Source organism: Stenella coeruleoalba (assembly GCF_951394435.1).
Source record: "Stenella coeruleoalba genome assembly, chromosome: 3".
Classification (NCBI taxonomy): Eukaryota; Metazoa; Chordata; class Mammalia; order Artiodactyla; family Delphinidae; genus Stenella; species Stenella coeruleoalba.
Genome location: NC_137148.1, coordinates 1,207,169 through 1,223,655, shown reverse-complemented (window position 1 = coordinate 1,223,655; position 16,487 = coordinate 1,207,169). Strand labels below are relative to the sequence as shown.

Below are 16,487 nucleotides of genomic sequence, written 5' to 3'. Positions count from 1 at the left end.
GGTGCCCTGGGACCCGCCGAATTGCCAGCGCCCGGACCCCGCGGGGTACGCCGGGAGGACGGCGCAGGCGGGTGACGATGGCGTCGCGCCACTCACGCAGGCGTGCGCGCGTGCGCGGCGGCGGCAGGACTACGCTTCCCAGGGGGCCGCGCGGCGCGCCCACTTCCGGCGGGCGGCGCGGGCCCGGAAGCGGCGTACCGGCGAATCCCGCAGCGACAGGTCGGCGGCGGCGGCGGCGGCGGCGGCGGGAGCATGCGGGGCGGCTGGCGGCCCGCGGCGCGCAGCGCGTTCTTTCCCCGGCGGTGGCGGCGGCGCGCAGCGGCTCTCGTGTGAGCGGCGGCGGCCGGAGCGGCCGGCAGGGCGCCGGAAGGGCGGGCGGCGGGGCCCGCGGCTGCGAGGCGGGCCGGGCCGGGCGGCGGCGGCGGCGGCGGCGCCATGTGGAGCGGCCGCAGCTCCTTCACCAGCCTGGTCGTGGGCGTGTTCGTGGTGTACGTGGTGCACACCTGCTGGGTCATGTATGGCATCGTCTACACCCGCCCGTGCGCCGGCGACGGCAACTGCATCCAGCCCTACCTGGCGCGGAGGCCCAAGCTGCAGGTGAGCGCCGGCCTTCGCACCTGACCTCTGATCTCGGGCTGGGCGGGGCCGGGCCCTTCGCACCTGAACCTGACCGGGTCTGGGCAGAGTTCTCTCCTCCCCGCCCCCGAATCGTAAAGCTCCTGACCCCGCACGCTGGCCCCCGTGACCCTCTTCACCCCATCACATGGCGTCCAGAGTCCCTGTACCCCTGCCCCGTTCATCAGGCAGCCACACACTTTAGCAGGTTGTTCCTTTGCAGCAGGCGCGTCCCGGAACGTCCTGTCACCGGGCGGAGTTGTGTCCCTTGCGGAGTTAAGATGCACCTTTCCCTGTGTGGCTGGTCAGGTCTCTGTGTGCTTTCTGCCAGGGGCCTTGTCCAGCTGACTTTCTTGACGTCCTTTCCAGCTCAGCGTGTACACCGCCACACGGTCCAACCTGGGTGCCGAGAACAACGTGGACCTGGTCTTGAACGTGGAGGACTTTGACGTGGAGTCCAAATTTGAGAGGTATGGTTGTGGACAGGGTGACAGGCAGGCATCATTGACGTTGAGATTGTTGACAGGTCAGCGTTCTGCACGTGAGGAGGGTACCACGGAGAAGCAGCGTCACCAGCCATCTCGTGCACGGTAGAACGTTTTCATTGCAGGTGTGTGTGATACGCACACAAGCAAACTTTTTTACTTGAAAGTAGCAGACGCCGAGTTTGTCCTTTAGGAAGTAGCTTACCCAGCGTCTGACAGCTTGGGATACGGTGCGGCCCTGGGGAGCTTCCAGAGGAGTGGGGATTATGGTGGGGACTACGTGGGGAACAGAGCTTACACACGCAGTTTCCCACAGAAAACAACTTGCGTTTTCCTGGCAGAAGTGGTTCAGTTATGTCGTCTAGAAGGGAAAAGGGAAGGGGACGGAGGAAAGAATTTAGCAGAAAATCGTAATTAAGTGAAATGTAACTTTGCAACAGAGCAAGCAATATAAACGTTGACGTCTGTAGAGTGGCTTTTTGAAGCTGTATTTAAGCTATGGTTTTAGTTTCTTAAATTCTAGCAAGTTTAATTTTAAAGATCATGTGTTTGTCACAAGTTCTCCTCTTCCCTCTTGGCTGTCTGGGAGGCGTCAGAGTGAGCACCGGGGTGCGTGGTGTCTTGCGGGATACACATCCTCTTGCCGCTGCGGGGGCGGGGCAGGGGGCGGGGCACACACGTTTGGTGTTGGCCCCCTTAGCCTGTGACCTCAGCGCCCGGAATGCAGGCCTTTCAGCTTTTGGGCAGCTGCCGTGCTTGCAGGGTGTGTTCCATAGATGTGCGCACTCAGGACTTCAGGAACATCCAGGTCGCTGGGTTCCGTTTTTAGTATTTCTCAGCTAAAATTGGTTGGTCTGGGTTTGAAACAACATTTTTTGTAGAAATATTTGCATAGTCTCCACTCTGTGCACACACAACGTAATGTGTACGTGATTGAAATCATCATTTGTTTTGTTGCAGGACAGTCAATGTTTCTGTTCCAAAGAAAACCAGGAACAACGGGACGCTGTATGCCTACATCTTTGTCCATCACGCCGGCGTCCTGCCCTGGCACGACGGGAAGCAGGTGCACCTGGTGAGCCCGCTGACCACCTACATGGTCCCCAAACCGGAAGAGGTGAACCTGCTCACTGGGGAATCTGCCACGCAGGTGAGCGGAGCCGGCTGAAGGAAACCTGCTGAGCCCCTTGTAGTTCACACACACGTGTGTGCGCGTACGGTTTGCGTCTGGCGCTGGACTGACTGCTGGGAAGTGAGGCGATCAGATGTTACCGGCACATACGTTTTCAGCTCAGTAACTTCTCATGGGTTTGCAGATAAGTTTATGTCGAATTAGTGACGTGCAGTTTAAGTAGTTCAGTGATTTTTGTTTTTTATTTTTTCTGGCTGTGCCGTGTGGCATGCGGGATCTTAGTTCCCCAGCCAGGGGTCGAACCCGTGCCCCTTGTAGTGGAAGCGTGGAGTCTTAACCACTGGATCGCCAGGGAAGCCTGTTCAGTGACTTTCTTTACCCAGATGCCTTCTCAGGCCACAGGACCTCTCAGCCCCCAGAGAGCGTGTGTGCACCCCAATGGGTCCAGGGCAGCCCCTTCTGCAGAGCTCAGCTGCAGTCAGAGCTTAGAGTTGGGAGACACTGCACTGTGTGTAGGACAGGACAACGCTTGAATATTTGTTCTAAGGATGTAACTCAAAATTATGAAAAAGGTGTGTGTGCAAATTGTATCTTGTACACCCATAGAAAGCTGTACGTACAGGGAAAGGCTGGAGATCACATACGCGGTCATTACCGCAGTGGAGGGTGGGACGGAGCGATCCTGGTATTCGGGTCCGCGTTGAATGCAAGGGAAGTCATCCACGCCAGGGGCGGCAGCTTTCCAGGATGTGTCTGCAGCTGTCTCGTGTGTGTCCTTGGAGAGACCCCTCAGTTCTGTTTCCCTGGGGACCGCACGACACTGCCTCGTGGGCCTTTCTGGGGTGCCAGGCGGTGGTGTGAAGGGTGGAAGGAGTCTCTGGAACTTACAGGTGCTGAATAAACGTTAGCTGTCGCTAACGTTTTTAGTGTAACTGTTAGTGCTAAATTGTAGCTTTAGGGAGGAGATAAATATTAATAGAACGACACGGTTCACAGAGCTTCTCAGTTAGATCTGAAATCAAGATTTCCTTGGCGGGCAGAGTTTGTTTCTGAGTTCAGTAGCTTTAGGCTTGTTCCCTAGACATGGACGTGCCCCGTTCCAGACAGCGGGGTGGAGCCGGTTTAGAAGCGGCTCCCTTCAGCCTCCTTGCAGAGGGCGGGGCTCTCAGCTCCAGCACCTCCTGCAAATGTGCCGGAGCCTCGTCCTTCTCGGAATCCCTGCTCCGGACAAGGGCCCGAAACAGGAGGCAGTGCGATCCAGGACCCCGTGGTGCGAAACAGCACACCCTTGTCTTCTGTTGCGAGAAGGAAGCGCGGGAATGAGAGTCGGGGAGCTGGCAGCCGTGGGTCCCCCCATATGCTCCGCTGGCCCTTCTTACGGTTGTGCTCTCGGCTCGGGGGCTGTTCCCAGGTGACAGTGCCAGCACCCTGCTGCCTCAGCCCCCCCGGGCCCCTCCCGCTCCAGCCTTGGTCTTTTCCTCTAAGTCAGTCCTTACGTGTAGCAGCAGATCGAGGCTGAGAAGAGGCCAGCGAGTGCCCTGGACGAACCCGTGTCTCACTGGAGACCAAGGCTGACCCTGAACGTGATGGTGGATGACTTTGTCTTTGACGGGGCCTCCCTGCCCGCCGATGTGCATCGGTACATGAAGATGTAAGTGCTGCTGGTCTGGCCGCTGAGCTGAGGCCCGGACGGTGGGAAGGCCACCGTAGTTCACATTCACCTGCCCAGCTTTGCGCATCGCTCGTTCACTCCCTGAGCGGACAGCAAAGGGGTGACCTGGTGGGTGGCGGGTGGAGGGATCGAGGCCGGCCAGAATCCTACAGCAGATGGGCCGTGCCCACATTCCTGAGCCCTCTCTGTGACGGGGGGCCTGGGGTGCTTCCTGGAGCGCCCCAGCCTGTCCCTGCTCCCCGGGTGTCTTGCTGATCACGGCTGCCGCCGGGATATGGAAGGGAAACGATGGCACGACAGGCAGTCGTCTTGCCCTTTGCTCTTGGCAGAAGCTGGAGGGCAAGCGGAGAGCCTTGATGAGACCCTGTTCCTCTGCACCGTGCGCGGGAGGTTCTGTCCTGTCTGCGTCCTGTTAGCTCTGACTCGATTACCTTTGCTTAAAATTGATTATCAGGTTGTTCTGTTCCCATCACTTGCTATCGTAAGCAAGACTGTTAGAGTGACTGACTTAGGTTATCCTGTGTCTCTACACTTCAGGGAGCCCCCCTGTGAGATCACAGCCTGTCACTGGGTCGTCACATAGCACCTAGAAATGGCTCTGCTCAGAATTGTTTCTTTTTTCAGTTTCCAGTGGGTCCTGTGGTGGTGTCATGAGGTTTTCCCTTTTGTAAAACTAAAATCTAATTTCTGAACACATGATCCATTCACACGGTTGAGTGTGAAAGGCACAGAAGGATCATGGGGTGAAAGCCAGGCGTGGAGGGTCGATGGGTATTGTCTTCTCACCACGTGGCGGGCTGCCCCGTGTCAACGCACACGCGGCCCCTTGCTTCCCCTCGCGTCCTGAGTGGTGTCCCACTGTGCGCATGGTCCCCACCTCCTCCTGGTGGCAGCTCTGCAGGGGAAGAACGTAGTTCGTGGCGCCCCTGCTGCCCTGGGGAGGCGTGTCCTGGGACTCTTGTGACCAGAAGCCACTGAAGATGCGGGGGAGTGAGCTCTGTGAGGTCACCCTGGGGGCCCGGGAGCTCGCTGCGGCCTTGAAACGGCTCCAATCCCCCAGGATCCGGCTGGGGAAGACGGTGCACTACCTGCCCATCCTGTTCATCGATCAGCTCAGCAGCCGGGTCAAGGACCTCACGGTGAGTAGCCAGGGCTCCCTCGGGCCTGTGCGTGGCTCGGCCGCTCGGGCGGGCCCCCAGCTCCTGCCCGGGAGGCGCCAGCGCCCGGGGCTGTGGTCACGAGAGACGCGCAGGGCCCGGGTGGTGGGCGGGAGGTCAGGGTGCCAGGGCTTCCTGGGGGAGGCGCCCTGCCGGGGCCGCGAAGACAGCTGGGGCCCCACAGGAGGAGAGGGCAGGGGAGACGCGGCCTTGGGTCCGGGCGGAGCGGCGTGCGTGGGGCTGGGCTCTGACAGCGCGCTCCCCGCAGGTCATCAACCGCTCCACCACCGAGCTGCCCCTCACCGTGTCCTACGACAAGATCTCGCTGGGGCGGCTGCGCTTCTGGATCCACATGCAGGACGCTGTGTTCTCACTGCAGCAGTTCGGTGAGGCCGCTGGGCGGGTGCCCCGGGTTCAGGGGTCAGTCCAGCCCGGGAGCCCCGGAGCCCGGCTTCCAGTCCGCCTGTGCGATCGTCCCCCTTGAAAGGGCACGTGTGGCCCGCGGAGCTCTTCCTGCTGATGAGGGGTAGCCCGGCCAGGGCTCTGGTGTGGGGTTGGCGTCGTCCGTCTCACGCAGGGTCTCGGTCCTTTGCAGGGTTTTCAGAGAAGGACGCTGACGAAGTGAAAGGGATTTTCGTCGACACCAACTTGTATTTCTTAGCGCTGACCTTCTTCGTGGCCGCGTTCCACGTGAGTGGTCCCGGGCCCTCAGCGGGGCCTGCCCCCCACCCCGCTCGGGAGAGGGTCTGCACCTCGGGCGCTGACCAGCTGAAGGACCTGGGGCTTCGTCTGCTGCTTTTGGAAGCTGTTTTGAAAACAAATCCAAAACCAGTGAGATCAACGACTGACTTTGTAAAACAAGCGTTTGCTCGTGGGAGGTATGGCGTGGCAGTTCAGAGAGTGACGGATCAGCCCTGCCGGCAGAATCCCCGTTACACACCGCGGCTGGGGGCTCGGGGGCGGGGGCAGGGCTGAGGCCGCGAGGCACCGGCGCCAAGCTGCAGCGGTCCCCAGGGCCTGGGAACTGGCCGCCAGTGAAGCCGAATCTTCCAGAGCTGTGCTGGGAGACACGGGTGTTACTGAACGGCCAGCATCTCAGGTCGGGCCCGGGCTTGTCTACACAGCTTGAGGGGCTCATCGCTGTCCCGTTTTCTTTCCAGCTGCTTTTTGATTTCCTAGCGTTTAAAAATGACATCAGTTTCTGGAAGAAAAAGAAGAGCATGACCGGAATGTCCACCAAAGCAGGTAGGTGCTCCAAGAACTGCCCCCGCCCTCGAGGCCTGTCCCGCCGCCGCTGATGCAGGCAGGGGATAAAGCTCGTCTGGAAACCTACAGTTTGCGATCGCCCGTGGCTCTCGTTCGGGAGGGGCTTTTAGATGCCCTGTGGCAGCAGCCCGGGAGGGTGCTATGTCCGCTGTCGTGGTGAGCGCCACGGAAGCCTGGGAGCACGGAGGGCAGGCGACACGGGTGCCAGTGCTCAGCGCCCGTCTGTGTCGGTTCACAGTCTTGCTTGTCTCCCGAGCTGGGTCTCCAGCAAGAGACGGTTCTTTTCCTCCTGCGGAAGTGACACCCGAGTGGGTGCTCTGGGATGCTGGGTGGCCCCCGAGTCCAGAGTCCGTGTCTCGGGGTCTTCTGTCATGACCTCAGGCTTCCTTGGGGGGGAGGGTCCCCCGCTGAGCCCTCCTGCGCCCTCCCCTGGCCTTTTCAGCCTGTGGCACGAGCGGGGCTTGTGGGTCCCGGGGCCTGAGCTCCCGGCAGGGAGCTCCCTACTGGGAGTGTCTCCACGGCTGCGGCATGTCCTAAAGCACAACCTGAAAGGACAAAGTGCAGCTTTGAAAGGACAGACGCAGGCTGCGCAGGGCCCGTGTGAAAGCAGGAGAGCCTGGGATTAGAGTGCGGGACCCCGTCAGGAACCAGTGTTCTTAGCACGCCTCCTGTGCCTTTTGTGTCTGTAAGTGTAACTTACACACGTTCACCTGCTGAGGTTGCCTTCTGCTGGGGCCGTGGCCTTTTGTAATCGTTTTGCATTTCCCGTCGCCGCCTGTGGTCCACGGTTCCTTTGTAGTGGACAAAGGGGCAGAAGCGGTCAGGGTGCTGGTGCGTGGGGGGCTGCTCCCCGGGCCTCAGCACAGCCCGTTTCTCCCCAGTGCTCTGGCGCTGCTTCAGCACCGTGGTCATCTTCCTGTTTCTGCTGGACGAGCGGACGAGCCTGCTGGTGCTGGTTCCTGCAGGCATCGGGGCTGCCATCGAGGTGAGCTGCCCTCCAGGCCGCCGGGCTGAGCGCCGTGTCTGTGGTTCCGGTGCCCAAGCGCTCGGCTCAGTCGGGACCCGCGTCACTGCCGAAGAAGTGGCTGCCGGCGCGGCAGCAGGGCGAAGGCGTGGCTGCCGCGGCTCCTCGGGCAGAGCTGCCGATGCCTCCACGTTCCTCGTGGCCCAGAAGCTTCAGCTTGGCCCGTCTGTCCACGGGACGTGCTAACACGGTGGCTGAAGCCCGTGCAGCTCTCGCTGCGCTGGACGCCGTGCGGAGCAGAACGTGTGATGCAGGGGCGGTGGGGGGGCGGCAGGCCCCTGGCGCCACCCTGACCGGGACCCTCAGCTGTGGTCGTATTCCAGCGCCCCTGCCAGTGGGCACTGGCTCACACGGCTGTCGGGTTGGGGACGGCGCTGGCACCGCCCATCGAGGAAGTGCTGGCAGGACCCCCTGTGGGCACTAGTCACCGTGCGGAACCGACCTCACGGCCGTGGTGCAGGTCCCACTTTAGGGAGGGTCCTGGAGAGACCCAGCCACAGCAGGGCGTGGGGCTTGGGGTGCCCCGGGGAGCAGAAAGAAGGTGCCAGGGCGAGTCTGGGGACAGGCGGAGTGGGGCGCCAGTGCAGATGGGCTGGGCGGGGGGACGGCCCGACCAGCGCCACCTCAGTGGCCCCGGGGAGGGGGCCAGGTCCATGTGGGCACACAGGCTGGGTGTGGGCTGGAGACCGGGGGCCGTCCCGGGGCGTCCCCGCCGGCAAGGTGAGGAACAGCGCGTAGCTGAAGGGTCGGGCTGGGCTGGGGCGCGAGGGCCCCGAGCGGCCGGTGCCCTGGTCAGTCACTGTCCGAGGAGTGGGTCCTGGCTTCTCCCCGGTCCTGGAGCCTGAAGTGTGGACTTTTCAACTTCTCAGCTGTGGAAAGTGAAAAAGGCCTTGAAGGTGACCGTCATCTGGAGAGGCCTGAGGCCCGCATTTCAGGTAGGGACCCAGCCGCACCCTCTCGGGGATGTGTCACCTCCTGCGGCTTCTCCCAGCCCACCTTCTTCGGGTTTCGGCCGGTCTGCTCGTGCAGGCTGACTGCTGATGCGCTTCCTAGCTGCGTCCTGGTGAGATGCAGGTCACCGTGAGGGCCGGTGATCGTCACGTGCTCATGTTGCTGACCTTCCGACCCCAGGGGCAGCTTGTCACCTGCAGACCGGCAGGGAGGTGCAGGGGCGTCTCGGGGCGAGTAGGCGGGTCACCGCACCTCTCCGGGGCTCTCTGATGTGCCCGGGGTCCCCAGGCGTAGGCCCAGCACCAGCACGCTGAGCATCACGTCCACCTCCGTGACCGGACAGGACGTGGTCGGCCAGGCTCAGGGGTGGCCCTCCCCACTCCTGCGGGGGGCGATGCCTCCACATGACAGCACAGTTCCTAGCCTCCCTGACAGCTGCCCTCTGCTGTGCACTTCCCTGGGCAGATTCGGGCGGGGGCTCGGGCGTCACTGAGGTTTACGGGCGGGCAGCTCACCCTGCTTTCTGTGACAGGCCTTGGGGTTTACGGCACTCCAGGTTTCCAGGTCAAGGGCAGGGCACTCGGAGACGGGATGCGGCTTCTCTTGATCTGAGTCAGCCCAGGGAACCCGCTTTGCTTTAAGAGCAGTGTCTTCACTGCAAAACTCAATGGAACTGGGAACAGGAAGCAGCGCGAGGAGCGCCGCACAGGCTCACGGGCCTGCTTCCGCCTCGCGTCCCACACGGTGTGGCTCGCGGGTTGGGGCCATCGGGTCCTCTGCACCCCCGGCTCTGAAGCGGGGGCACTGCCACGCCTGGGCCGAGGGTTCGTGCCTCTCAGCCTGCCGCCCTGTCCCTCCTTGCGTGGCGGCCCAGCTGAGCGCAGACGCCTGCCTGGGCCGCGGTTTAACGCGGCTGCACTGAATTTCCTTGCAGTTCGGCACTTACAGTGAATCTGAAAGGCAGACGGAGGAGTATGACACTCAGGTGAGCGGCGACCTGGGGCATGCATGCCTGCCTGGAGCCAAGACCCCCAGGGAGCCTGCCTGCCTGGGGTTCCTGACCCGGGAGGGAGGCCGGGGGCTCCTCTCTTTCCCAGCCCCTGCGGGCGCCCGTGCTCAGTCCTGTACCACCGGGAGATTTCTTATTTCCGGTGGTCAGCTGTGGGGCTGCGAGCTGAGCCTCTGTCCCTGAGACGTGGTGACCCCACAGGCTCTGCGTCCTAGGCCATCGGACTCCCCCTGCCGAGGGGAACTGTGGTTTTCAGTTTGATGTGATACACGTTTCCCGAGCAGGGATGATTTTCTTTTCTGGCTTAATGGGCATCAGCTGCATCCCAGTTTTTATTGGGTTTTTGATAAAGTTCAAATCAGAATTAAGGGTGCCACACCGCGTTAGTTGGAAGGCAGCCCTAACTCGCAGTTCTGGGAGCATCTCCTCAGAGTTCTTTCCAGGATGTGGCGTCATTTCTCTGCCCTGGGTCGGTCTGTCAGCTTGGCTGTGTTTCACGGGCCAGTATTGTTACTGTTACCTGTGCTGTGCGGTCTTCGTGGTGGACGTTCTGTGGGGTTTGCACAAATGCTCACTGACACACATCCTCCACGCAGACTAGCTTCGCTGCCCTAAACGTTCTGGGTGTTTGCCCCGTTCTGTCTGTGAGTTCCGTCAAGAAAGTTTCCGCAGGTTTGATGGTGGACTCCCACTGGACGTTTTCTGTTCCCCGTAGGCCATGAAATACTTGTCGTACCTCCTTTACCCTCTCTGCATCGGGGGCGCCGTCTATTCTCTGCTGAATGTCAGATATAAGAGGTAGGACGTCACCTTTGCTACTCTTCAGCTGGGGCTCAGGGTCACTGACTGGGCCAGCAGTGGGGCTGGCACCGGGACGCCCCTCGGCCGCAGGCCTGGGCCTGCCCGCCGCTGCTGGCTCTGCGCGGCCCTCTCTGGTCCTTGCGGGGTCGGGAATGCTCACGGGCGCAGGCCTCGGGCTTGAACACACTGCCCGGGGCCACAGGGGCCGAGGCGCCCACGGGCGTCCGTGGTTTCCCGTCTCACTGAAAGTCGTGAAGGAAAGTCGGTAGGTGCCAAGTCTCTGCCCTCACCTCGGTGAGGGCTCCTGGGAAGCCGCTCCCCGTGCAGGTCGCCCCTGGCCAGCCCGCGGGGTCCCGGGACTGGAGAGCAGAGTGTGAGGGCGTGTGTGGGGCTCGGCGGTTAGCAGACTAGCACCGGGGCCTGCGGCCTCCGCCATCACCCGCTCCTCCCTTCCAGCTGGTACTCCTGGTTGGTCAGCAGCTTCGTCAATGGTGAGTCCTGGGTCTCCCGTCTCAGAGACAGCGTTTACAGCGGTCGCTTTGTCCCGCCGCTGCGTGGCCCGGTGTGCCGAGAGGTCCCCGTCAGGCCCCGCCCTGCCCCGTGTTCTCTCTGGGCCCCGCGGGACTGGCCGTGGGCGGTGTGCTCTCCGTGGAATGGTTGGGTGCGGGCAGTGAACCCGCTGTCTTAGGGCACGCTGGAGCCCCAGCCCCCAGCCCTGTGTCCTGGGAGGAGCGCCCGCCCACTAGGCTCGTCCTGACCGCGCGGCCGCTCTGCAGGCGGACAGGGCCGGGCTCGCAGGCTGCCGCGTTCACCGGGTGTGGGCAGGGGCGCTGTCTCACAGCCCCGCGGGCGGGAGGCGGGCGGTTCACCGCAGGACGGTGCTCTCGGGTGTGGGGGGTCAGGTGGTCCTGAAGCCCGGGGGGAGCAGCCGCGGGCCCGAGACGGCACGTCTCCACGCCGCGTCTGTCTCCTCAGGAGTCTATGCCTTTGGCTTCCTCTTCATGTTGCCCCAGCTCTTCGTGAACTACAAGGTAAGACGCGTCCCCGCGTCCCTGTGCCGCCCCCCGCGTCCCTGTGCCGCCGCTGACGTGCTCCGTCTCCCTGTCCCCAGATGAAGTCGGTGGCTCACCTGCCCTGGAAGGCCTTCACCTACAAGGTCAGTGCCTCGCCTGCACAGGGCCCTCGGGGACTTGCCGTCGGGCTGGGCCATGCATCAGGAGGCCCCTCTGTGGAAGAGCGTCGGGGGCTCCTTTAAGACGTAGGGTGCCCTGCGGCGACTCCGAAAGGCCAGGCTTCTCTGTCACAGCAGCACAAGGGGTTCTCCGAGTTAGAGCCGTGCTGCTGCTCGCCAACACGAATCAGAGAGCAGGCAGACGCCCTTGACCCGGTGGCCAGTGTCTGGGGTGCTGGGTCCGTGTCCACCCAGACGGCGCGTCCAGTTTCCCGGGGCCGGGCTGGCCGAGGGCTGTCTTAGTGCATCATGGCCTGTCCCACACACACAGGTGGGGACCACACGGCCCTCCGTGCTGTTGGCTGTGAACTAGAGCGAGCGGCTTTGGGGTGGGGCAATGGTTAGAACATGCTTCTGCCTTCAGAACCGGTTGGCCGTTCTCGGGCAGGCCGGCACCGTGATAGCCAGGCTCCCAGGTGGTGCTCCTGGGTCCCGCGTGCGGAGAGCAGGTGGGACGCTGGGCCTTGGAGTCTGTGCAAGGGGGTACCCTGGGCGTCAGCCCCTCCCGCCCCCAGCTGGCTCCTGCTTCGTGGGGTGGCTCTGAGGTCACTGGGCGGCGCGAGTGCAGGGACGTGACCGTGTGCCTGGGTGGTCCGGGTGGGTGCTGGGGCCCTGTCCCACGGCCTCGCCCGCCCGCCCGCAGGCCTTCAACACCTTCATTGACGACGTGTTCGCCTTCATCATCACCATGCCCACCTCCCACCGGCTGGCCTGCTTCAGGGACGACGTGGTGTTTCTCGTGTACCTTTACCAGCGATGGTGAGTGCCGGCCTGAGGCGCTGCTGCCCCAGTGGACTCGCTCGGGCCGCAGACCCACGCCTGGTCCTGCGGGGAGAGATTGGTGGGTGGTGGGTGGCGGGTGGCGCCTGGCGCCTGGGTGCCGGAGCGCTGCTTCTGTCTGATTTGATCGCCCCTCGAGCACACGGCTCTCGTGCGGCATGAGGGTCGCTCGCAGCTGCTGTAGCGGAGTCCGGCGGAGGAGCTGCCTCAGCCCCTGTGCTGCGCAGCGGGGGCCCGGGGTCAGGTCCCCTGTGGACGCATCCCAGCCCTGCCTCTCCTTGGGCATCCCTGTCCTCGTCCTCTCATCGGCCTCGAGGGCAGAGCTCTGGCCTGACCGTCACGAGAACACCGGGAGGGCACGGGGCAAACCCACACGCGCCTCTCCCGTGGTGAGCCGACCGTCCGGGTCTTGGCCATCGAGCGCCCAGGACACGCGCACGCGTCTGTCCAAACCAGCTGGCGTGACGCACGCGTGGTCTCGTTGCAGGCTTTATCCCGTGGATAAGAGCAGAGTGAACGAGTTCGGGGAGTCCTACGAGGGGAATCCCCAGCGGAAACCCCACGAAGACTGAGCCCGACCCTGGCTGCTCGCAGCCACGCAGAGGCTTTGGTGGAACTTCTGACATCACGCCCCCTGCGTTGCCAAAACCCTGAATGTCCCTCACGTCCCCGGGTTCCGTCACGCTGTGTCCGACGGGAGCTGGCAGCACTGCCGCCGCTGCCCGCGTGGACGTCTGTCCGGTCACCATGGCTGCGGGAGCGTCCGGTGCTGGCGGGGGCTGCGCTGTCACTGCCCTGCCCCCACCCGGGGGAGTTCGTCTCGGGGTCTGTAAACAGTCCTTGAGGGGATATCAGACGCCTTTTTGAATCCATTCCGTGCAGACTCTGGGATCAAACGGCTTTTTCCCTTTTTGTTTAAAATTTGACTATTTTAAGGCTTAATGTGTGTATGTTTCTATTTTAAAATAAATTTCTCTGGCTGTAACACTTTGTTTGATCTGGTATAACATGTAAGGTTTCAGATGCTGGCATTTACCCCATTCCCAGAAATGAACGTGTGGTGTGGTTTTTCTCTGTGTTTGTTAAAAGGAGCAAATTTAAAGAACCTCTCAGGCCAGGACTGCTCTTCAAATGCCTGCGTCTGGTATTGAAGCCGACGCCAGTGCACCCTGAGGGGTCAGGTGGATGGGGTTTCGCTAGAGAAACGCCCTGGGCAGCGCAGAGGGAGAAGCAGGGCAGGGAGGCGTCTTCACTGACGGAACAGGGAAGGGCGAGATCTGGAGGGTGACGGGGTCGAGTCACGCTCAGTGAGGTTAGCTCCGGAGAGCCAGCCCTCACCGGGTGTGGGCACATGAGCACACACAGGAGGCCTGTCCGTACGTCAGCATCTCAGCCCCTGTGCCTGGCTCTGAATCCAGTCGTTCTCATCGATGGGATCATTCCTCGGCGATGTCTACACTGGCAGCCTGTGGCCTCCGGAAGTTCATCAAAGGGCCCGTCCCTAGGCAGAACATGGAGCCGAGGCGGCTGGGCACTGGCTGGTGTCTGGAGGCGGCTCTCAGGGTCAGGGCTGTGTGTCCTTCCCACGAGTCCTCACAAAGCCAGACCGAGAACTGCATGCAGAGGTCAGCGGGCAGCATGCACCCCCCGTGTTTTAGAAGAGAAGCTGCTGACTTAGAATTCTTTACCCACTGCAGGTATGTCTCAGGATACATTTTAAAACGGGAGTTACAGACATCCAAAAGCTGGGAGAATTCATCACAGCAAATCTGCTTGTGAGAAGTTACAGGGAGTCCTTCCATCAGGGATGAGGGCAGCAGGTACAAATCTGATCTGCACAAAGCAGGGGAAACCCTGGAAACAGCAACCACATGGGCAAGTGCAGACTTATTTTCTTATTTAAACGATCTAAAAATAGCAAGCCACTTAAAGCTAAAACATAACAATGTTTTGTGAGGTTCATAACATGGAGCAGTAAAATGTGTGAGAGCACAAAGGCCCGCAGGGAGGTTCTCGCACTGGGTGTGAAGATGTGCTACGACTCCAGGTGGCTGGAGATGGGTTAGAGACAAGGGGCCTCTGAAACAAAACAGCCAATAAGGAAGACAGAAACACTCAGCGCAGGAGAAGGCAGGGCAACGTGGAAAGGAGCGAGAACAGTTGGGACGAGTTGAAACCAGTAGCAAAACTGTACACTTAAACCCAGCTTGTTAATAATCGCATTAAATGTAAATGGTTTAGACACCCCAACTAAAAGGCAGAGATTACCAGACCAAATAAAAAAGCAGGACCCAAGAACACAGGTTAAAATCAAACACTGAGAGAAGATCCACCATGTTAACATCAGGAAAAGTATATTTTAGAGAAATAATATTACCAAGAAATAAAGTCTTTTCATAAAAATAAAGGTATCATTTCAGCAAAAGGACATAACAATCTTAAGTGTTTATGTACCCAATAACAGAGCTTGAAAATATATTAAGCAAAAATGTTTAGAAATGCAAGGAGAAATAGTGGAGTCCACAGTTATAAGAGATTTCAGTGCCATCTCAGTAATTGATAGAACAAGTACTAGGAAATCTCTGTAAGAACAGAGGAGACTTGAACACTTTCACTCTACGTGACCTATTCACAGACACTCCACCCAACTTCAGAAGTGTACACATTCTTTTCAAGAGCATACAGAGGGCTTCCCTGGTGGCGCAGTGGTTGAGAGTCCACCTGCCGATGCAGGGGACACGGGTTCGTGCCCCGGTCTGGGAGGATCCCGCGTGCCGCGGAGCAGCTGGGCCCGTGAGCCATGGCCGCTGAGCCTGCGCGTCCGGAGCCTGTGCTCCGCAACGGGAGAGGCCACAGCAGTGAGAGGTCCGCGTACCAAAAAAAAAAAAAAAAACAGAGCATTTACCAAGAAAGAATATTCTGGGCCATAACACCAGCCTAAACAACATTTAAAATGCTTCAAGTCATACAAATTATGTTCCTTAGCCCCAGTAGAGTTAAGTCAGAAATCAATAACAGAAGGATCTGGGAAAATCTCCAAATATTTGGAAATGAAATATCACCACTTTGAAATAAGCCATGAATCAAAGAAGGAACCAAAAGGGAAATAGGAAAGTATTTTGAAGTGAATGAAAATGAAAACACGAACATCCACGTCTGTGGTACTTGCTGGGGAGGCGGAGGCCCGGCTGAAGCCATGCATACGAGGGGTCAGGGCACTAAAAACCTATAGCAGGAAAAGGTGTCCACATCCTCAGCTTCCACCTTAGGAAACTAAGAGCAGATGAAACCCAAAGGAAGAAGGAGAACATAACATGTATCAGAGCAGGAATCAGTGACACAGGAGAAAGACAATACTGGGACTTCCCTGGCGGTCCAGTGGTTAAGGCTTCGCCTTCCAGTGCAGGGGGTGCGGGCTCGATCCCTGGTCGGGAAGCTGAGATCCCACATGCCTCGGGGCCAAACAATCAAAACATAAAACAGAAGCAATATTGTAACAAGTCCAATAAAGACTTTCAAAATGGTCCCCATCAAAAAAAATCTTCAGAAAAAGATAGTACGGAATGTGAATGAACTCAAAATCTTGTTCTTTGAGAAGATCAATAAAATGAATAAACCTCCAGCCAGACTACTTAGGAGGAAACAAGGGAAAACGCAGTCACAGCAGCGGTTAGGAGGGAGGTGACATCGCCAGATTCTACACGCTTAAAGGACAGCGAAGAGCATCCGGGCAGCTCTGTGCCGATACAGCCCACAACACGGACCAATGGACAAAGCCCTGGAGAGACACAGACCGCCCAAGCTCTCACGGGAAGAAACCTGAATAGCCCCGTCTCTTCTGAAAACTCAGCTTGAAGCTAAACCTTTCCCACAAAGAACCTTGGAACGAGACGCTTCTCGGTGCGTCCCCCTGACATTTAGGGAAGAGGTGGTACCAGTGCTGTGGTCTTCAGAAGACGGGGCAGGATGGGATGCTCCCCGACGCCCAGGCAGCATCACCGCACATCCAGGCCGGACAGGCCTCGCGGAAGAACGTTTCGGGACGTTTCACTCTGACCCCACTTCAGTGCCGCTCCCGCGGGGTCCTGGCCGTTTCTCCCTGAACCTCGCGAGTGAAGCCGCCTCCTCTCACACGTGCTTCCATTCCCTGGCCCACGTTTCTCAGACCAGACCTTCCTTCCTGAAGCACATCCTTTAGGGACCCGGCTGCTGGTAAGATCCCTCCAGGTTTATTCCGCACACAGGCCTTTACTTCACCCTTATCCTTGAAAGGTGCTCCCGGTGGATGGCGGTGCATCTCCCGCTGCCTGCAGCCTTTCCAGAGCCGCTGTGGCCTCTCCCGTCTGAGTCGGCGATGCTCCCTC

The 16,487-nt window shown here is 60.0% G+C and overlaps 1 protein-coding gene across 2 annotated transcripts; it reads left to right on the top strand.

The window, feature by feature from the left end:
- Nucleotides 1-232: 232 nt before the first annotated feature.
- On the top strand, nt 233-13,113 carry CLPTM1L (CLPTM1 like). Of its 2 annotated transcripts, none has more exons than XM_079917562.1 (17): nt 233-597; nt 985-1,085; nt 2,061-2,250; nt 3,735-3,883; nt 4,965-5,043; nt 5,330-5,447; nt 5,657-5,751; nt 6,222-6,306; nt 7,209-7,312; nt 8,221-8,286; nt 9,237-9,287; nt 10,027-10,109; nt 10,569-10,603; nt 11,088-11,143; nt 11,224-11,268; nt 11,987-12,102; nt 12,611-13,113. In XM_079917562.1, exons 1-17 carry the CDS (start codon nt 436-438, stop codon nt 12,693-12,695), a joined length of 1,620 nt encoding a protein of 539 aa, XP_079773688.1. In that variant the 5' UTR covers nt 233-435; the 3' UTR covers nt 12,696-13,113. The 2 variants fall into 2 exon arrangements, with proteins under 2 accessions (XP_079773688.1, XP_079773689.1); XM_079917563.1 differs by having other exon boundaries at nt 234-597; nt 3,738-3,883.
- The last annotated feature ends 3,374 nt before the right edge of the window (nt 13,114-16,487 follow it).

Coding starts and splice junctions, on each gene's coding strand:
- CLPTM1L (XM_079917562.1), top strand. CDS start 436: ATGTGGAGCGGCCGCAGCTCCTTCACCAGCCTGGTCGTGGGCGTGTTC. Junction 5,044..5,329: donor GCCGGGTCAAGGACCTCACG/GTGAGTAGCCAG, acceptor CGCTCCCCGCAG/GTCATCAACCGCTCCACCAC. Junction 8,287..9,236: donor GCCTGAGGCCCGCATTTCAG/GTAGGGACCCAG, acceptor ATTTCCTTGCAG/TTCGGCACTTACAGTGAATC.